At 32.8% G+C, this 22,602-nt stretch overlaps 1 protein-coding gene, 1 long non-coding RNA gene and 2 other non-coding genes across 5 annotated transcripts; 3 read left to right on the plus strand and 1 right to left on the minus strand.

Annotated features, from left to right (window-relative positions):
• Window positions 1-10,782: 10,782 nt before the first annotated feature.
• Window positions 10,783-13,810, plus strand: LOC138337794 (uncharacterized). Its single transcript, XR_011211239.1, has 3 exons — window positions 10,783-10,922; window positions 13,307-13,416; window positions 13,515-13,810. It is a non-coding gene; the product is annotated as an uncharacterized lncRNA (long non-coding RNA).
• LOC112942099 (small nucleolar RNA snoR97) lies at window positions 12,497-12,604 on the plus strand. Its single transcript, XR_003247977.1, has one exon. It is a non-coding gene; the product is annotated as a small nucleolar RNA snoR97 (small nucleolar RNA).
• On the plus strand, window positions 12,657-12,761 carry LOC112942100 (small nucleolar RNA snoR97). The gene has a single exon (XR_003247978.1). It is a non-coding gene; the product is annotated as a small nucleolar RNA snoR97 (small nucleolar RNA).
• A 356-nt stretch (window positions 13,811-14,166) lies between the features above and the next one.
• Window positions 14,167-18,899, minus strand: LOC101263629 (B3 domain-containing protein At4g01580-like). Of its 2 annotated transcripts, XM_069288174.1 has the most exons (6): window positions 16,135-16,275; window positions 15,586-15,991; window positions 15,403-15,507; window positions 15,034-15,138; window positions 14,763-14,956; window positions 14,167-14,598 (listed from the first exon to the last, which is right to left on the minus strand). In XM_069288174.1, the coding sequence occupies exons 2-6, from the start codon at window positions 15,959-15,961 to the stop codon at window positions 14,326-14,328; spliced, it is 1,053 nt and encodes a 350-aa protein (XP_069144275.1). In that variant the 5' UTR covers window positions 15,962-15,991; window positions 16,135-16,275; the 3' UTR covers window positions 14,167-14,325. The 2 variants fall into 2 exon arrangements, with proteins under 2 accessions (XP_069144275.1, XP_025888129.1); XM_026032344.2 differs by lacking the exons at window positions 14,167-14,598; window positions 14,763-14,956; window positions 15,034-15,138; window positions 15,403-15,507 and adding exons at window positions 16,533-17,169; window positions 18,702-18,899 and having other exon boundaries at window positions 15,741-15,991; window positions 16,135-16,324.
• Window positions 18,900-22,602: the final 3,703 nt, after the last annotated feature.

The raw sequence follows: 22,602 nt of genomic DNA on the forward strand, positions 1-22,602 counted from the left end.
ATCCAGATTTGCATTACCAACGACGACATGTATTTTATTATTTTATTTTTTATTTTTATGTAGTTTGTATTCACTTGTTACTATTGGATTCACAATAGTCGTTTGAGGTGGAATTTGTTCAAGATATTATGCAACAAGTAAGCGAGAGTCCATAACTATTGAATATTAATTTTTCTTTACATACACAGTTGATATGTTTTTATAATGTATCTTCTTGTTTTTTGTAGTGACCGCGAAACGTTTTTTGTTGTTTTGTTGAATTTTTGAGCAGTGAAATCAACATCCCATCTAATGATTTTCGAAGTGACTATCTTCGCACAAAATATGCAATACTGTTATAAAAGTATGGTCACAACAAGGCCAAGACGGAATATGTTAGCGAGAATATGATCCTACAAGGCCAAAGAGTGACTACACTCCACCAACGGAAGATGATCTTATTAATGTAGCATAGATTTTTATATATCAATTCATCGAAATTTGTTGATGATCTATTGTTTTTAAGATACATTAATTTGTGTTTTTGAGTACTTATCTCTTTTGACGATACTACTTCTTAATGTGAAAGTTTTTTTGTTGACAATTGTTTATTTCGCTTTTCATTTTGTTTTCAATATATTTAATACCTTGTTAAATTTTATCTCTTATAAGTATAATACACATCACTATAATTGATACCATATTATTAGCATCTACAAAAAAATTTAAATAACTTTATTATGTATTTGATACACGATTACTTTTGATATAGCAAAATTTGTATATATCACAACACATGATACTATATATTTATACTTGATATAAATCAATTAATTTTCAATATATTTAGTACCTTTTAACATTATAAATTTGGTACAAATGATTACACTTGATACTATATTATAAGCTTATACAAATTCGCTAAAAAATATATTATGTATATGATACACAATTATTATTTTGTCTCTTATAAGTATAGTACACATCACTATAATTGATAATGTATTATTAGCAAATACAAAAATTTTCAAAACTTTATTATATATATGATAAACGAATATTTTTTATGTAACAAAATTTTTATGTATCACAACACCTTATACTATATTTTTATACTTGATACAAATCAGTTAATTTTCAATATATTTAGTATCTTTTAACATCATGTCTCTTATAAATTTGGTACAAATGACTATACTTGATACTATATTGTAAGTTGATAAAAATTTATCAAAAAATATATTATGTATATGATACACAATTATTATTTATCATACTTTTAAATCACAAATGAATGTGTATAAGTTAATACAAATTTGTCAAAAAAATATATATTATGTATATGATACACAATTATTAGTTATTATGCTTTTAAAATCACAAATTGATGTGTCTCACAAAATCTGATATTATATATTTACAATTGTTTTAATCTTCTAAATTTGTAATATATTTAGTACTTTTTAACATAGTTTTATTCTATACACATCACAACTCTTACAATATCACAATACTTGATACTATATTATCCGATGCAAAAATTTTCGAAGAATTAAGTATCAAATTCATTATGTTAAACAAATCAATGCAATGTAATAGTATTTCAGTACTTATTAACAGTTACATATACATTAATTAATTAATTAATACAACATATATTTAAAAAATAACTTTATATTAAACATACAACAATACAAAATATGTATATAGGATTCACTTCATAAAAAATTAACAATAAAAAGATATAGACAGAATTGAAAAACATAATATTTCAATTTATTGAATCAAAAATTAGTAAGCTAAAAGTACTTTTCAATGTAATCATTTGTAACAGTGGAAAGAAATGTTATAATTTGAAAATTATTAGATTTGAAAAAATAAAGTACTCCAAAAAGGTATTGATAAAGATTCTTTTGGGAAGAAAGTACAAGTCCTTCAATTGTGATCTTCTTGTCCACATTGCCATAACAATTCATGTTTGATGTTAGTTTTTCATCTGAATTTTTCTTCCTTTTTTTCTTGATCTGCTGGACATCTTTTATATCTTGTTTGCAAGATAACTTCTTCCAAACATTATTCGAGACTGATCAATCACTTTTGTCCGACATTGATTCCATTGAAACTGCATTACACACAATACATATAGGCAATTATACCAAATATAAAATAATAAACGCTCTGACACCAAAGATTCAAGAAGCCAAAACAACCTCCCAAGCCAAAAGAAAATAAAAAGAAAAAACAGTCATAAAAAAATAAAAACAAAAACTTGTAACTGCTATGTCCGAAGACCACCAATCTTGCAAGAATTTTGCATCTTCTCACTAAATGAACCAGCAATTTCTTTCTACTCCAGAATTTTTTTTGATCAAGCAGTTTATTGGAAGAATAGGGAGAAACAATTTGACAATTTGAAATTTAAATTTTCTAGTTATGTTACCTTTTTCTGACGACTGATTGTTAGAAGAAAAAAACGTACGCTTAATTTGTGGGATTCAATTATATTTTCTAATTTTAGTTTCTAATTTAGGACAGTGTTGACACCCAATTTTGGCCTAACATTTTAAAAATTCGTGATTTTGAAGCTTTATTTATTTAATAGCAAATTTTGATCCGATGATTTTAAAATTCATACATTTTGAGTCAAATACAAAAAAAAAATTGACTTTCCCACATTGTCTCTCAAACAATTTTTCAATTTTGCAATAGCCCCACATCGGTATTTCATCCTTTTTGAGTATTTTTGGGTTTCTATATAAGCCCACTTCATTCACTATTTTTAGAGGAGGATTGGAGGGAAAAATAAAAGAATACTCATAAAATTTTGAGAATTCTTGGTTCCCATAGTTCAAAAAATTTTAAAGTGTTTTTGTGGTTTTTCGAGTTGAGGAGGTGGAGTCGTCTCTTTCAAACTCGGAGTTCCGGTTCGCTGTCCAGAACCAGGTAAATTTTTTTTTCTTAGCCTTGTTTTATTTAATTTCCAGCTCTTTTATGTTTTCTGTTTATTATATGTAGCTTGTTTTGTTTTTTAGTTTAATGTAGTTCTAAAAGTCAATCAATATTTGTGTTTATTGTAGTTTTAATATTAGCATTATTTTACGATTCGATGTTTATTTATTTATTATTACTATTATTTTAAAATTGTTAGTCAACTATTTGCTATCTTAACTTTTCAGGATTTTGTTATTATTCTATTTTAATGTTATTTTTAATTTTTATATATTACGTTATTGTTGTTTCCATTTCTAATTATGTTATTTTAGTTTGGTTGTTGTTTTCCATATTCTCTTGTGATAAGTTTGTTATGTTTTGTTGATGTTCAGTTTATATATTTTATACGTTGAAAAGGGCCAATGAGAAAACTCTCCGTCGGTTTTGGAGGCCTCCCCATTTTTAAAGACGGAAATCTAATTCAAGTTTATATATATTTTTAGTTGTTGAAATGGGCCGATGAAGAAATTACCGTCGATTTCCAAGGTCTCCCATGTCAATAAGACGGATTTTTGTTCTTAAGTTATTATTTGAGTTATTCATTTTTATTTATATTTATTTGGCACTAACTCTTTTACTAAGTGTCTTTACAGGTACCCGGAGGTGCTTCTCCTTTTATTTCATTATTGTAAATATTGACGTTAGACAAACCTTAGGCCGATAATTATTATTTTATTTTATTGTGCATATTCAATGTTTATTATACTTGTACATTATTTTATATTTTTCCTCAATTTGAAAAAAAAAATGAATTCAGTCGGGAACCACATTTGTGGATTCCGAAGGGTGCCTAACCCCTTCCCTTCGGAATAACTTGAACCCCTTACCTAGAATCAATTTTGGTTTCGTAGATTAATAATCGGTTTCCTAGTTTTTCCTAAAATTAGGTGGCGACTCATTTTAAAACTCGTTTATTTTTAAAACTTTGTTAAAATTGAATCAATTAATTATTTTCAAGTTGTCGCGACGTTTCGTCCTATTTCAAAAGAGTAGGGATGTAAACAGAATGGCGACTCTGCTGGGGGAGTTTAGAGGTTTTAACCAATATGAATTTAATTTTTTTTCAAATTGAGGAAATTTTGTTATGTTATAACTTGTATTTTTATATTTCGCTGATTATTTGTATATTGTATTTATTTATTATTTATTTTATTTTGTGTATATTATCATTGCATTTCATGGCATAATTTTCGTCAATTGACAAATAGTTTGCATTAGGACAAATGAAGTTACGTGGCTTACCACGGCTTCCTTCAGAAAAACACACAAGTCTAATCTTTGGAAGTAATAAACGAATAGTTGGCTTGCGGTCATCCAACGTCGTTTATTAGCTTCACCCCGTTGTCTGTCCGACTCGGGTAACCGTCACTTCTATACCAATTCTAATCACCCTAGGATAGAGCAAAACCAAATTCGAATTTAAGCATCGGCCTAAGATGACCCAACACCCAAGGCGTGTTGAGTCAATTAGAAAGACCACCTTGAGTCCATAATGGCTTTTAGCCTAAAAGGACAATCATGATTGTATGTAATTTGAAGGATGTATACGTCGTTTGACAAACCACTGTCCATCTTAATTAAAAGGTTATTTTAATAGTTTATTTTTGTCAAGCTTGAGTTTGCAGAAACTATCATTTCCATCCAAAAGTGTTGGCAATCGGAGATGACAAGATTTTCAAGAGGAAGACCCTTCGACAAAGGCTTAGAATAGGATGGTACCCCTACGTGGGCTTGAATATTTGTAATATTTTTCCTTCTTACTTTTTCCTCTAACTTCATAATTTTATTTCATTTATTCGTAAATTGTATTAAGTGTTTTGGGGGACAATGGAAAGTTGTCAAAAGGCGTAATACATCCTTCGAATCGATAGGCCTACCCTAGGCATAAAAGGGTCACATATTTGTATAGGACGCGCAATAATTGTTTGTATGCTATGTGATATATTCAGTTTGTCTTTAATTAAAACAAAATTTATGTGTTCTATTCATTATTTGTGTGATATTTTGCGTTATCTATTATGCACAGGAACTAACACTTTTACATTTTTGAGTTGTTCTTCTTCTCAGCAAAAAATTGATTTATGTTCGAATTCAGAAATCATTATTTGTCCAAAGTTGCAACAGACAAGAGGATTAGCGAAATTAGAGTCCTTGCATTTCTCGATTATATCAAGTCAAAACGATAAATCAGGGGAGTATTTGACTATGAGGTAACATTCACTTATTTTTATTATTATTTTGCATGATGGTCCTTCTCTCACATATTTCTCATATTTTTGTAGGGATACCGTCCCCGACATCAGTCGGGGATGGTCATAACAGTGTTTGGATCTCGTGAAAATTGGAAGGAGACAAAGATCCAAGAAAACATCCAAAAAGAGTACAACCTACTGTAGAAATTCGTAGGGTATATTCAACAGACAATATAAATATTGACGATTAAGAGGTTATAAAAGATATTGGTGCGGAAAAAAAAAACTTCATGACTAAAAATTTTAGTGGCGTGGGACCTAGGAATTTCTTTGAGTTGTCTAAGTCTTTAAATTATTATATGCCACATCTGGACGAACTACGCGTACCTGATTCTCATTTCGGTGAGATACGTAGGCAACCCTTCTTGGGTTCGGTATTATCTTTTTCAAAAAAAAAAGAAGAAATTTTTTTTTGTAAAGTAGTTTGTGCATATTTTCCAAGTCATATCTGCACGAACTACGCGTACCTGATTCTCATTTCGGTGAGATACGTAGGCAACCCTTCTTGGGTTCGGTATAATCTTCTAAAAAAAGATTTTATAAAAATTGTTTGTGTATATTTTTCCAAGTCATATCTGGACGAACTACGCGTACCTGATTCTCATTTCGGTGAGATACGTAGGCAACCCTTCTTGGGTTCGGTATAATCTTCTCAAGAAAAAAAAAGATTTTATAAAAATTGTTTGTGCATATTTTTCCAGTCATATCTGGCCGAACTACGCGTACCTGATTCTCGTATTAATGAGATACGTAGGCAACCCTTCTTGGGTTCGGTATTATCTTTTTCAAAAAAAAAATATAGTTTGTGCATATTTTTCAATCCATATCTGGACGAACTACGCGTACCTGATTCTCATTTCGGTGAGATACGTAGGCAACCCTTCTTGGGTTCGGTATTATCTTTTTCCAAAAAAAAAAGGTATAGTTTGTGCATATTTTCAAAGTTATGTTTGCACGAACTACGCGTACCTGATTCTCATTTCGGTGAGATACGTAGGCAACCCTTTTTGGGTTCGGTATTATCTTTTTCTAAAAAAAAAAGTTTGTGCATATTTTTCAACTCATATCTGCACGAACTACGCGTACCTGATTCTCATGTTAATGAGATACGTAGGCAGCCTTTCTCGGGTTCGGTAATCATTTTTAAAAAAAAAATATTTGTACATACTGTAAGAGTCATGTCTTCAACTCGGTCGGAACCTATGCAGTTAAGAGTGTGTAAATACATTCGATATGGTTGAAAAGATTGGCTTTGCGGTGAACTACAGATTATCGTGGTACCTCTTATCTGTACTTTTGTGATGCTTGAAAATTCTCTTGCATTCAATCAAGATAAGAATAAAACTAACCTTATGTATCATGTGCATTGTGTGGTGAGATTTTGATCAAAGTTCAATTGTGTTACACTGTTGATCTAGAACTTGACCTGAATGTTTTTTGAGGCGAAATCATGAGTAAGGTTTGGTGTGAGGAAGGATTGTAGGCCTTTTTTGACCCGATTATGCCTTTCAAAGCCTACCAAATTACATTAATCCCTAGTTTTCTCATTTTGAGCTTGAAACCTTCATTTGGACAACCACATTTTAACCACTACCCTTTTGAGTGCTTACGAGCACTATCCTCTCTTGGTCCAACCTTCTTGAGTGCACAAAGAATGTGAAAATTATAAAAGGAGATCAATGTTTGAAATTTCAAAAAGCAAAGATATTGAGTCTCTCAAAACCAAGGAAGCAAAGACTCTAGAGAAAAAGAGAAAAAAAAGTGTGGAAGAATTAAAGAAAAGCAAAAAATTCCTTTACAGGACTAGTGAAAGGTTGGAAGAAAAATACTCCAAAAAAAAAGGAAAAAATCATTATAATAAAGAAGTGAATAAAGAAAAGCTTCAACGAATAAGGAATCAAAAGAAGAAGAAAAAAAGAGAAGAAGAGAAAAGCTCAAAAACAAAAAAAAAAGAAAAAAAGAAAAAAAAAAGGGGGAAAGTGTTCAAAATGAGAATTCAAAAGAATTTGAAAACTGGGAGAACAATGAAGAGGATCTAACGCCAAAGGCGTACCAATCATTAAGAGCACAAATTCTGTGTAACACTCAAGGAGGAATTCAGTCACTTTTATCTCAAATAAATATCCTACCCATCCCTAACCCTACGTTACAAGCCAATGACAAGCCCTACATGATCTCATTCCAAATGTTCTCACATTAGTGGAGATTTACATAAGGGTCAAGCATATGGTATCACAGTTGTGTGCATTGAACATTCTTGTGAGTGTGAGTGCACTCTGAAAAATGTCCTATAACCAAATGTTTCAAATATGTGTGGAATATGACTAGCCTTTGTCGCGAGGGCACTTAAAACATGAGGATTGATACAATTCAAAATCTTCGTTTGAAACAAGATGAACGGATCTTGTCAATCCTTAAGTATATTTGAGGTACCACTTGAAGCTGTATGAATTACCTTAATTCAATCTTAAAAAAATAAAACAGAAAAGAATGAGAGATTTGCCTGCAATCTTAACTGTTGGTACCAATCGTGGTGAAAAATTGACTATCTCATCGCATTTTTATTTTTGAAAAAAAAAATTGTCTTTTGAGTTGTTCATTATAAAAGGTGTTGTTAAGTTAATCTTATATATGTGAGACGCCTATTTTTACTTCATTGGATTGTCCATCCCCAAAATGTGATATGTCTTGTTTTAGGCTTTGAATATAGCAAAGGATACCATTTGCATACTCCATCATGTTCATATTGTGCATTTTCTACTGATAATCTTTTAGATTCTTTGCAGCACTCGTCATCCACAAGAGGGGAACTACGTTTGACCTGATTCCTGCTCCAATGGGATACGTAGGCGCCACAACGGCTCAGTCATATACCCAGTAAGATTTCCGTTTCTCTTCATAATGGAAACTGGGACAGAATTTTTGAGAGGATCTCAAAAATTCATTTGAAGTTGGAATATTATCGAGCATCCACCTCGTTACAGTTGGAATATTATCGAGCATCCACCTCGTTACAATTGGAATATTATCGAGCCATCCACCTCGTTACAGTTAGACTATTATCGAGTCATCCACCTCGTTACAGTTGGAATATTATCGAGCCATCCACCTCGTTACAGTTGGACTATTTTCGAGCATCCACCTCGTTACAATTGGAATATTATCGAGCGATCCACCTCGTTACAGTTGGAATATTATCAAGTCGTCCACCTCGTTACAGTTGGAATATTATCGAGCCATCCACCTCGTTATAGTTGTAAACCATCGAGCCATCCACCTCGTTACAGTTGGACTATTTTCGAGCATCTGCCTCGTTACAGTTGGAATATTATCGAGCCATCCACCTCGTTACAGTTGGACTATTTTCGAGCATCCACCTCGTTACAATTGGACCATTATCGAGCCGTCCACCTCGTTACAGTTGGAACATTATCAAGCCATCCACCTCGTTACAGTTGGAACATTATCGAGTCATCCACCTCGTTACAGTTGGAACATTATCGAGCCATCCACCTCGTTGCAGTTGGAACATTATCGAGCCATCCAGGCCTCGTTAAAAATCATGCATCGCGGGAAGATATACATGCCCCGCAGAAGATCATGCATCGAGAGTTAATATTCATGCATCGAGAGTCAATTCATGCATCGAGAGTTAATATTCATGCATCGAGAGTTAATTCATGCATTGCGAGTTAATATTCATGCATCGAGAGTCAATTCATGCATCACTAGTTAATATTCATGCATCACGAGTTAATTCATGCATTGCGAGTCAATTCATGCATCGAGAGTTAATATTCATCCATTGCGAGTCAATATTCCTGCATCGCGAGAACATTTCATACCTCGCAGATTTGTATGCATCGCAAGAAGATTTCATACCTTGCGGAATTCATGCATCACTAGTTAATTCATGCATCGAGAGTTAATATTCATGCATCGCGAGAAGATTTCATACCTCGCAGAAAATTCATGCATCACTAGTTAATTCATGCATCGAGAGTTAATATTCATGCATCGAGAGTTAATTCATGCATTGCGAGTTAATATTCATGCATCGAGAGTCAATTCATGCATCACTAGTTAATATTCATGCATCGCGAGTTAATATTCATGCATTGCGAGTTAATATTCATGCATCGAGAGTTAATATTCATGCATCGCGAGAAGATTTCATACCTCGCTGAAATGTATGCATCGCAAGAAGATTTCATACCTTGCGGAATTCATGCATCACTAGTTAATTCATGCATCACGAGAAGATTCCATACCTCGCAGAAAATTCATGCATAGCGAGAAGATTTCATACCTCGCAGAAAATTCATGCATCGCGAGAAAATTTCATACCTCGCAGAAAATTCATGCATCGCGAGAAGATTCCGTACCTCACAGAAAATTCATGCACCGCTAGAAAATTTCATACCTCGCAGAAAATTCATGCATCGCGAGAAGATTCCATACCTCGCAGAAAATTCCGTGCATCGCGAGAAGATTTCATACCTCGCAGAAAATTCATGCATCACTAGTTAATATTCATATATCGAGAGTCAATTCATGCATCGAGAGTTGATTCATGCTTCGCGAGTTAATTCATGCATCACTAGTTAATATTCATGCATTGCGAGTTAATATTCATGCATCACGGATTAATATCCATGAATCGTGAGAAGATATCATCCCTCGCAAAATTTCATGCATCGCGAGAAGATTCAATTCCTCGCAAAAGTTTACATATCGCAAGAAGATTTTATACCTTGCCGATTTTATGCACTGCGAGAAGATCTCATCCCTCGCAAAATTTTATGCATCGCGAGAAGAATTCATCCCTCGCAAAATTTGAACATCGCAGGAAGATATTCATGCCCTGAAAGCAATCATGCACTGCAAGAAAAAGAATCGTGCATCTCAAAGGAAATATTTATCCCTCAACGTCAACTGACGTTAAATGCCGAGGAGAGAAATTGAGTGTCGACACGGTGGAAGTCACTGTCTCCCATTTAAATTGCATTTTTAAGCTGACGAGTTTTATCTCAGTCTTTGTCAAGAGCATTCGAAAGGATGAATTTCTTCAACAAAAAAAATAAAAGAAGATAAAAAAAAAAAAAACAGGTGCATACTACTTCAACAAGGACGCAACGCATCATGGAACCTTTTGGAGACAGGTCTGGGATTGACTTCCACCACATGCAACCGTACTTCTCTACAAAGGTCATGTGTTCGGTCAAAATTGGGTTTGTCAATTTTCGTTGTCCACGATTTCTTTCATCAATCATACACAACGAAAGGGACAGCTGTTGACACCCAATTTTGGCCTAACATTTTAAAAATTCGTGATTTTGAAGCTTTATTTATTTAATAGCAAATTTTGGTCCGATGATTTTAAAATTCATACATTTTGAGTCAAATACAAAAAAAAAATTGACTTTCCCACATTGTCTCTCAAACAATTTTTCAATTTTGCAATAGCCCCACATCGGTATTTCATCCTTTTTGAGTATTTTTGGGTTTCTATATAAGCCCACTTCATTCACTATTTTTAGAGGAGGATTGGAGGGAAAAATAAAAGAATGCTCATAAAATTTTGAGAATTCTTGGTTCCCATAGTTCAAAAAATTTTAAAGTGTTTTTGTGGTTTTTCGAGTTGAGGAGGTGGAGTCGTCTCTTTCAAACTCGGAGTTCCGGTTCGCTGTCCAGAACCAGGTAAATTTTTTTTTCTTAGCCTTGTTTTATTTAATTCCCAGCTCTTTTATGTTTTCTGTTTATTATATGTAGCTTGTTTTGTTTTTTAGTTTAATGTAGTTCTAAAAGTCAATCAATATTTGTGTTTATTGTAGTTTTAATATTAGCATTATTTTACGATTCGATGTTTATTTATTTATTATTACTATTATTTTAAAATTGTTAGTCAACTATTTGCTATCTTAACTTTTCAGGATTTTGTTATTATTCTATTTTAATGTTATTTTTAATTTTTATATATTACGTTATTGTTGTTTCCATTTCTAATTATGTTATTTTAGTTTGGTTGTTGTTTTCCATATTCTCTTGTGATAAGTTTGTTATGTTTTGTTGATGTTCAGTTTATATATTTTATACGTTGAAAAGGGCCAATGAGAAAACTCTCCGTCGGTTTTGGAGGCCTCCCCATTTTTAAAGACGGAAATCTAATTCAAGTTTATATATATTTTTAGTTGTTGAAATGGGCCGATGAAGAAATTACCGTCGATTTCCAAGGTCTCCCATGTCAATAAGACGGATTTTTGTTCTTAAGTTATTATTTGAGTTATTCATTTTTATTTATATTTATTTGGCACTAACTCTTTTACTAAGTGTCTTTACAGGTACCTGGAGGTGCTTCTCCTTTTATTTCATTATTGTAAATATTGACGTTAGGCAAACCTTAGGCCAATAATTATTATTTTATTTTATTGTGCATATTCAATGTTTATTATACTTGTACATTATTTTATATTTTTCCTCAATTTGAAAAAAAAAATGAATTCAGTCGGGAACCACATTTGTGGATTCCGAAGGGTGCCTAACCCCTTCCCTTCGGAATAACTTGAACCCCTTACCTAGAATCAATTTGGTTTCGTAGATTAATAATCGGTTTCCTAGTTTTTCCTAAAATTAGGTGGCGACTCATTTTAAAACTCGTTTATTTTTAAAACTTTGTTAAAATTGAATCAATTAATTATTTTCAAGTTGTCGCGACGTTTCGTCCTATTTCAAAAGAGTAGGGATGTAAACAGAATGGCGACTCTGCTGGGGGAGTTTAGAGGTTTTAACCAATATGAATTTAATTTTTTTTCAAATTGAGGAAATTTTGTTATGTTATAACTTGTATTTTTATATTTCGCTGATTATTTGTATATTGTATTTATTTATTATTTATTTTATTTTGTGTATATTATCATTGCATTTCATGGCATAATTTTCGTCAATTGACAAATAGTTTGCATTAGGACAAATGAAGTTACGTGGCTTACCACGGCTTCCTTCAGAAAAACACACAAGTCTAATCTTTGGAAGTAATAAACGAATAGTTGGCTTGCGGTCATCCAACGTCGTTTATTAGCTTCACCCCGTTGTCTGTCCGACTCGGGTAACCGTCACTTCTATACCAATTCTAATCACCCTAGGATAGAGCAAAACCAAATCCGAATTTAAGCATCGGCCTAAAATGACCCAACACCCAAGGCGTGTTTAGTCAATTAGAAAGACCACCTTGAGTCCATAATGGCTTTTAGCCTAAAAGGACGATCATGATTGTATGTAATTAGTGGGTTTAGGGTCTGAAAAACTCAGAAAATTAGTGCTGTTTATCAGCTTCTTCTCTTGAATAATTCAACGAGATGGAGTTAAATCATGGCACTAAATGTTTATAAATTTTTTGTAATGCATTGAGTTTTACTCGATTTGTATTATGCTCACTTTTTGTGGTTGAGTGTAAATGAGAACTCATAAATTGCGTGCAGTCCATCACCTCCTATCTTGCATATTATACTAAGATTGGAGTTAAATATCAGCACTACATGTTTGTAAAATTGACTATTAAATGTTTGTTCAATAACACCAAACAATACTAGCCGGAGAACTTTTATAAGGAGTTGCTTCTAGTTTTACAGAGATATGATTCATATTCTAAAAATGATTTTTCATGAGACCATTTTATAAGGGTGAATTCATACTTTAAAGAATTAGTTCCATGAGATTACTTTTTGATTATAAAATTATCATCAACATCATAGTTGTGATAATGAGAATTGATGAATTGTTGCGCGCAACACAAATATAAGATGAGGCATTAAGATATTTCACTTTTGTTAATACCTAATTTTCACGACTATTATTGTTTATTTATGATGGTTAATTGTGTTGTGTATTGTTGAAGACAAACTAATGCAAAAATGAATAAGAAGAAAGGTGGCATGAAATTAGTCGATGATATCTCTTGTATTCAAATAAATAAATTAGACAAAAAAAAGGAAGGAAAAGAAAAGAACTATCTAAAACTGATTGTGTGCCCTTTAGAAATTCAAGAAGCAGTTGCAATTTAAAACTGTTTGTGTCGCCTTTTGAAGATCGTCTAACAGTCAATAAGGGTAGCCTTGCCATGCCATTGATGATGAGGTAATCACCTTTCACAACAACACTATGAGAGCGAAAGTCTTGCGTAGCCATTGATGGTGAGGTGATCACCTTCCACAACACTACTAGAGTAAAAGTACAGTTCAATAAAATGTTAATAATCATGTGGTATCTAAGTTCATTTTGCATCTAATTTTGCAGATCTAAATCTCACCAGGGCCTTCCCCTTCCCAAATCCACTGTTGCAACTCCTAAAATATAAAAAAATTCAAGAAAAAGTCTCAAGAAATCAAATACAAACCAACCAGAGGGATTTGCACTATTTTGAGGGATGAAAAACCCTTCTCCATTGCCTCTTTTGCTGCCAAATTTCAAGAGAATAGATGAACTCGCGACACGACCTTAACCCCATGTGCTTGTTTTATGTTGAAGGAGAAAATGTAAAAGAATTTTTTTTTACAAAAATCTTAAGATTCTCATAGGGCATTTGCCCCTTTTGCTTTTCTTATGTAGTAAATGGAGCAATGGGCCATTTTTCGCTATTTATACACTTCAAAAATTCAGTCAATATTCTTCTTTGGCCATTATACCAAGAAGTCTCGCTCATTAATATGCTCGTCTATGCAACTTCTGAGGAAAAAATAGAGCATCACTCCATATGAAGTGATCCAATCTTTGTTGCATAACACACTTGAACAAAAGTTCAACTACTTAAAATTAGCAATTTTGGCATTCTGCTAAAAAATATTCGAAGTACCTGGCAAAAGTCTCTGTTGGAGAATTTTAGCTGATTGTTGACCAACGGAAAGCATGGGAGAAAAAAAATGCACAAACGAAAAAGGGCAAAAGAATATCAAGAAAATAGCCTCTGTATTTCTAATATCGACATGTCAACCGCTGGAGTTACAAAGGCTCCAATTGGAAAGAAAAAAAAGGTGACGAAGACTGTTCAAAAAATATCACCTCCCTCATTTACCAATAGACAATATATATTCAGATCACTAGAAGTGCGTCAATTTATTGAATTTTGTTCCGCCTTATTGCGGAATATATGCACCTTCAGCGTAAGTTCATCAGCCTGAATGCCCTTGATCAACTCAAAGACACAAGCATCTCCTAACACTAAACTATTATCCCTAACAAAATGTACCCATCCTTTGCTTAGAAACATACACGTTTTCCTCCTAACGCAATGTGCAGTCCACTTACTGCCATCAGAATTTTGAAGTTTAATTGGTTCTGAAGTCTTTGGCATATAATCTCGGCTAAAATCAGGTGGTATATTCTGCAGATTAGGACAAATTGCAAAGTATGTGTCAAGATACAATAAGAATGTTAAATTAGTTTTTACATGAGTAAAGAACATATTAAGATACAAAGAAGTTTCAGCCAAAAAAAAACAAAGGAAATCAGACAACTTTAGTTTATTGTATAGGTAGACAGGCTCACCAGAATATAGTTCCGCACCACGTGATATTCTCCAAGAGTTATCATGAAGTAAGGATTCTCTGGCGTAAACATTTTGGCAGCAGTAGTTGCCCTGTTTGCTTTTGCATCCCTTAGTCGTCTTCCTTTACGACGATTACCAGAGCTGCCATGCACTACGGATTTCTCCTCTTGCTGTCCGGATGAATTCTCTGTATCTGCAATTCATCAAATTAGCTCTCAGTGATGCAGATAAGTTTTTCGAGCTTCAGATCTGTTGGTTAAACAAACTAACCAGTGTTTGCTTCTGCAACCCTTGGTCGTCCTCTTTTACGACGATTACCAGAGCTTCCATGCACTACGGATTTCTCCTCTTGCTGTCCGGATGAATTCTCTGTATCTGCAATTCAACAAATTAGCTCTCAGAGATGCAGATAAGTTTTTCGAGCTTCAGATTTTATGTTGGTTAAACAAACTAACCAGTGTTTGCTTCTGCATCCCTTGGTCGTCCTCTTTTACGACGATTACCAGACTTCCATGCACTACGGATTTCTCCTCTTGCTGTCCGGATGAATTCTCTGTATCTGCAATTCAACAAATTAGCTCTCAGAGATGCAGATAAGTTTTTCGAGCTTCAGATTTTATGTTGGTTAAACAAACTAACCAGTGTTTGCTTCTGCATCCCTTGGTCGTCCTCTTTTACGACGATTACCAGAGCTTCCATGCACTACGGATTTCTCCTGTTGCTGCCCGAATGAATTCTCTGTATCTGCAATTCGTCAAATTAGCTCAGTGATGCAGATAAGTTTTTCGAGCTTCAGATTTTATGTTGGTTAAACAAACTAACCAGTCTTGTGATTGGTTCTATCTGAAGATAATGGTTTGAATGCATCTGAACTCTTTGTATGATTACTTTCATCGAACTGAAGTATACAATTTTTACCGGTAGACAGAGTTGGTTCAGATAGGCTACCAGTGTGTAAATTTTTCGAATTTTCTTCCACCCTATTGCGAAACATGTGCACCTTCAGTATTAATTCAACAGCCTGAACGTCCTTGAGCAACTCAAAGACGCAAACATCTCCTACCAGTAAACTATTATCCGTAACAAAGTTCAACCATCCTTTGCTTAAAAGCACCCGAAGTTTCCTCCTAATGCAACGGACTTTCCACTTATTTCCATCAGTATCTTGAAGTTCAATCAGTTCTGAAGTCTTTGGCATATACTTTCGGACAAACTCAACTGGTATATTCTGCAGATTATGACGCGTTGTGAAGTATGCATCAAGAAGAATGAAAGATTAGTATGCATGAGTATGAATATATTGAGATACAAAGCAGTTTAAAGAAGAAAAAAATGACACGTTCAGTTTAATGTATAGGTACAAAGGCTCACCAGAATATAGTTCCGTTCTACATTGTATTTTTCAAGAATCTGCAAGAAATAAGGATTTTCTGGAACGATTTGGCAGTTTGAATGGCCTTGCTTGTTTCTGATACCTTTTGTTGTGCTCTTTCGCGACGATCATACCTTCCACGCCCTAAAGATTTCTCCCGTTGCTTGCTCGTGAAGGATTTCCTTGTATCTGCATTTATCAAATTAGATCTCAATATGATGCCGATAAATTTTCAAGCTTAAAATATTTGGTTGGAAAACAAACTAGCTGGTTTTGCAATTGGTTTTATTTGAAGATACTGATACAAATTCATCTGGAATCTCCATATATTTTACTTTCATTGAAATGAAGTACTTTGTTTTACTTCTCTCTTGTTCATTATTTGGATTAGTCATACCTCCAGTTGCCATTGCAGAGTGTATAGGAGTTTTAATACTTCGCCGAACAGATTTTCCACCTACTGGCTTAGTTAAACTGCCATTGCCCGATATGTTCAAATTCTTCGCATTTAATAGCTGTCCGTTATCATGTAATTTGTTTGTTCTGCTTCTTGTTTCATAGCAGCGTGTAATCTTAATCTTTCCAGATGCTATTTTACGTCTTTTGGCTCTATGCAGAAGTTCAGATGACTTAGCTGAACTCTCTGGTCCCTGCTCAGTTTCCAAGAGATCCACAATTTCAATGGAGCTCGTGAAGCCCTTGTCACCAACAATTTTATCCTTTCTGTGAGAAAGTTCCTGAGCCACATCACGTGATTTAGCATTACCATGACTCCTAAGTTGATAATCAATCTCAGTAGCGGCTAGGTCAAATATGTGGACATTGAAACATGAGGTCTGTCCATATTTGAAGAGTAAAAAGTACCAACAGTTGACAGAATGATGTTCCATAAACTCTTGCCAACCATCATGAAGCCAAATCATTTTACCAGCCTTCTTCAGGCCCACACACCAGAAATCATCAGTGGGAACAATAATCTTGACGGTATCAAGGAGTTCATCTCCATGTTCCTGGACAAATTTGTCTGGCAACCGCTGCACACAGAAACAACAAACATAGATTTTTAAAATTAAGATCAGACATAAGTTATAACCATTTAAGACATAAAATTGTAGTGCGAATTATAAAACTAATTAGAACGATGCAACACAAAAGTTTTACCAATTTCGAATTGAGTGCTCATGTACAGCAAGCAGAAAAACAATCTTAACAAATAAGCAGGAGCCACGAGACTAGAAGAATATGGCTGACAATCTCAAGAATTCGATCAGTACCAACAGTGTAATCTAAAGCCAAAAACTAGCCAATTTGCCATAGATACTGAAGAATCAATATCCGAACTACACCACAAGTATTAACTATGTATCCTAGTTTCTGTATTATTATCAACCATAGATTATCCATTCTTTGCTTTGTTATAAAAGGAGATTCTAAGTAACTTAAGGGTTACACAATTCTTCGAAGAAGCGGGGACATTGGACAATGATACATGCTGCATTAAATTCTGTTTACCACTAGAATGATAATCAAGGAACATCTCTCCGATGGGGAGGCAACTAAAATCATAAGACCTCAGACATAAATCCTCCATCATCCGCACCTGAACTTTTACCATCATTTGCACTATTGAATAGAGCAAATTAAAAAGGGATGACAACTGAACATCAATACAAGAACCAGGAGATACAAATAATTTATGTACAAAGCTCTCTTATATAAAATCCTTGAAGAAAATGCCACCTTAATCCTCCTAGTACTCCATCACGTTATTCAGTTCAAAAAGTACAGATATCGCGTAGCAATGAATTTCCTTGCGGGATCATTGTTTCACTTATGTGCACAAATTGAAAATGTTCTGCTACTTCTAATTATGTTGAATAACAAATGTCTCTTATGCGCACCCACTGGTTTCTGACCCTTAATTTGGGATTTGCCTCTTAGCAGGGATAGAACCGCCACTCGAGATACAGGTTCAGCAAAAACCAGTAACTTTAGCTGAAACTCTCATATGGATAAATAATCTATAAAAAATCCAGTAAGAGAAACTATGGCGGTGAAGTACAGTAGTATTAAACCACCTAAAAATCGTACTGAAGCTTCATATGAGAAAGCCTAAACTAGACACCAAGATTATAAGCTAACTAATATTGTCTGGTTCATAACAATTTATGAGTTCTAACTTCTACATACACTACTAGATCACCTAAAAGATAATTAGGTGAATTGTTCAAAGTAAGTATGAAAGTACTAACCCATAAAATAAAGGTAATACATAAATAAACACTCGAACTTAGTAAGCACTCCAACTTCGAGATCGTGAGTACATATATAGACATTCTCAACCTGCAACTAAACACTCTAACTTGTCCCTATGATGCTAATACCTATATGATTGTTTTGTAAATTGGAGCGTTGATGAGTTAGTTGTCTATATTTGCACTCAAAATTGGAGCTTTATCAAGTTTGAATATTTCTATTGTGCATAAAAATAAAGCATTCAATCAAATTGATACAGCAAATTAAATATATAACCTAAATTCTCTGTACTATTGTAGTACCAACTTACAAGTTGACGGTCATCCATGACAGAGGGCTCAACAATGACGTAGAAACTGCCGGCCGAGTAGGAGTTGGAGCACGATTCCATCATCACGCCGCATGCACTGACCGATTTCCGGTTGGCCAGTTTTTTTGACCCTTTGGCTAAAATTTAAGGGTACAATCTGTTCTTACTCGTTTAATATCTCATAAATGGGTTATTACTCATTTAATATATGATAAGTGGGTTATCGATCCATTTAATATCTCATAAGTGGATTATTGTTCATATAATATCTGATAAGTGAGTCATCATTGAGTAACTTAGCACTCGGGCCTTTACGTGTAGGACACTGTAGAAGATTTTTCGGCTTTTTAAAATTGAAAGGATATATAGGATATATATTCCCATGAATAACAAAATATGTTGTTAATTATAGATAATTAAAAATAAATTTCTTTGCCCAAATATTTTATGAAAAACTTTCACATATAGTCACTTAGAAATAATTAATTATTCTCCATAGCTATAGTTTGATAATTACAATTTATAGTTATATGTTATATGGAGGAGAAAGACGAGCGAGAATGGGAGAGAGAGGCGAGAGAGGGGAAAAGAGTGGGAGAAAGTGACTTGTATATGTATATTGGTTAGATAATTGTATATTATAAATATGTATTTGTATATATGGCAAGAGAGATCGAAGAGGAGGAGAGAGACAAGCGAGATCGAGAGCGGGAGGAGAGAGGCGAGCGAGAGAGGGCAGAGAGTGGGAGAGAGGTGACTTGTTATGTATATATAATTGTATATAAATGTATATTATACATACGCATTTGTATAAATCAAAAGCGAAATTGGAAGAGGGAGGAGAGAGGCTAGCGAGATTGAGAGAGGGAAGAGAGAGGGCAGAGAGTGGAAGAGAGGTGAATTGTATATGTATATAGGTTAAAAAATTGTATATTATACATATGTATTTGTATATTCTGGCGAATTATACATATACAAACGTGACTAATTATACAAACTCAAAGTCGACCAACATAATTAATGTATAATGTTAGTCGCGAGTGGTAATTATAGCAAGCTATTTCTATGATGAGTAATTAAATAGTATAAGTTTGCTTTATTGCGTAATTTTCTCATATTTTATTTTCTCTGTTTTAATGTATTAGTGTTGGTGGATTGGGCTCCTCTCTAGATATGAATCCCTTCGGTTCTTTTATTATCCCTTTAACATTTTGACATGTCATATAAATAATCTATGACTCAAATTTGTTTGATTAACTAAAAAGTTTTATCATAATTAATTTTAATCTCACTTCCTTTCTGTTTTTAAAATCCTTTCTTCTCTGTCAAAGTTTATTTTTTCAAATTCTTTTTTGCAACAAATCAACAATTTTGGATTTTTTTTTGTATTGTTGATATTTTACACTTTGAATTCATTTTATTATTAATGACTTGGTAATTTTTCAATTGATGCCTCTCTCTCACAAAGTTTAATTGAAATTTTCTGAGTTAGACCCCACCATTGATTTACCTTTTCGTCTCAAAAAGCTTATTTCAGTTTTCATATGTTATTTTTTTTAAAATAAGTTCTTTCTCTATCACTCTTACGGAACAACTTGGCAATAAGTCCTAGATATTTTTCAAATTTTGGCTTCTTTGAAACCCCTTTTTCGCAACTTATTTTCATTTATTTTGTTGGAATATTTGTATATCAAATTTTTCAATATCAGACTTAGTTAAAGAGAAAAAATATGTTGAAATGGTGTAAGAAGAAAATTAAATATGATGAAGAAGAAAATATCGAAAACATTCTTCAACACATGAACTCATGAATAATGAAAAGAGTCGCAATTATAAGTAATGCAATGAAATCGAATGAATAATATATTTTTTTATAAAAAAATATACATATCATTTTTCAGAAAGTTAATGATTTTTTTTGAAAAGATTTGGAAATTGGGAGATACGTTTTTTTTCTCTTTTTAAAGTAATGTGAGGAAAAAATGTTAAGGAGCCAAATTCATAATAAACTATGATAGATAAGAAAGGATTTTAAGTACAAAAAGAAAGTGAGATCAAATAAATACCGGCAATTAGAGACTGGGAGAAATTCATTACTAGAGAGGAGTCAAATTGAGTTTGAGTTGATATGTAGCTTTAAAAGAAAAAAATGTTATTTTATTTTGAAATTAATAATATACATATAAAATATATCGTGTTTTAATCTTGTAATTTTAAACCTAAAGTTAAAAATAAAAAGTTATATAAAAAATATTTCTTGATCGAACTATTTAACCATTGTGATTTTCTATATTAATTAAGGGATTGATACGTATACTAGCACCAAAAATGAAATGTATGATGATCATTTATAGCTTGTTTCTCAATTTTGAACTATAAAAGTTTTTCTTGTAAGATTTCGCACATTGCAAAATTAATCTGGTGTATTATTAGTATTTTATTTGGTACTTCTTTTTAATTTATGTACAAGTAATGTTTGCATTAGTTATATACTTCATTATAATGTAATACTAAGAATTTTTAGGTATTAGCAATGTAATGATTTTGATACATGCATTAAAATGATGAATGACTCAATTGCCCCTCAAGATCCTCTTTACATCTTTTCTACCATAGTAGTGGAGGGTATCCTTGTAAATTACTTTTTATGCATTATATGCTATTTTTTTTAGGAAAAATAACTTCAATACACAACTTTAATTTTTATATTCTCCAATTTTCCCTACTTTTTTTAAATATTACATAATTCCCTATTTTTTTTATTTTAGTGCAAGTTTTTAGATACATTACACTCTCTCTCCTATAATACACATTTACCAATTTTAATGCCTATTTTTTCTCCATTAAAACACTCAACCTCTTAAATCAGTTTTTGAATTTTAAATTTTTTCCATTTAAACCTCTTAAATCAGTTTTTGAATTTTAAATTTTGAAATTTTGAATTTCAAAATTCAAAAAATATAGAAGCAGGGTAACTTCCACTGCATTCTACCGTTTTGTTCTTACCAAAGTCACCTTTCACTTCTTTTTTTTCCTTAATCGTCTTCATCCCACTATTTCTTCATAACTTTGAATCTTTTCAACCCAGCAGATTTTTCTATTTTCTTCTTTTTATTCTTAATCCATATTCGACTATTTCTTCCTAATATTGAATCGTAAGAACCCAGACCCTTTTTATAGTTAATCCATCATCAATTCGTATATTCTTCTCTTTTTCGTTTTTGTTAATTGTTCTATTACTTCATAGTAATGGATCCGTCAATTAATAGAAGGATATATGATTCCGATGATGATAATTGGAAAGAAAATAGGAAAAAGTCTTTGCATGATCCTATGAATCTTCAAAAAGATTCAAACAAAGACCATGGCGAAAATCAAAGGTTGTAAAAATACAACAAAAAAGGAAAAAAGAAGCAGCAAACACTGTTGTTAGGCCTACATTGTCTCGGGTTAGTATTTTGGTACTTAAAAATGGTGTTGTTTAAATTAGTAAAATTTTTAAGGAATCAAGTGTGCTTGCTGATACATTTTAAAAAGGGTGTATAGTGTTTTAGATGGTCAACTGATACGTGAATTTGTTGTGTTTCATAATATTTTATATGTATCATTAGGTTTTTGAAAATTATTATAATGTATCATTCAATAAGTGTAGTAAAGTATAACCTGTGCTTGATGATACATGTTGAATCTGTGTGTACATTGTTTAGTCAATGTAATGATACATGTTCTGCATGTAGAATGAATTCCTGTATGATATCATGTATCAGTAAGGTATTAGTTGTTTAGTTGATCTACTCATACATGTTTTGAAACTTGTTATAATGTATCATTCATTAAGTTTAATAAATGTTTCATCAGATATAGTTGATGATACATATAGATTCTTTGTGTATGTTGTTTA

The sequence above is a fragment of the Solanum lycopersicum genome, chromosome 8 (assembly GCF_036512215.1).
Source record: "Solanum lycopersicum chromosome 8, SLM_r2.1".
In the NCBI taxonomy this organism is placed as follows: Eukaryota; Viridiplantae; Streptophyta; class Magnoliopsida; order Solanales; family Solanaceae; genus Solanum; species Solanum lycopersicum.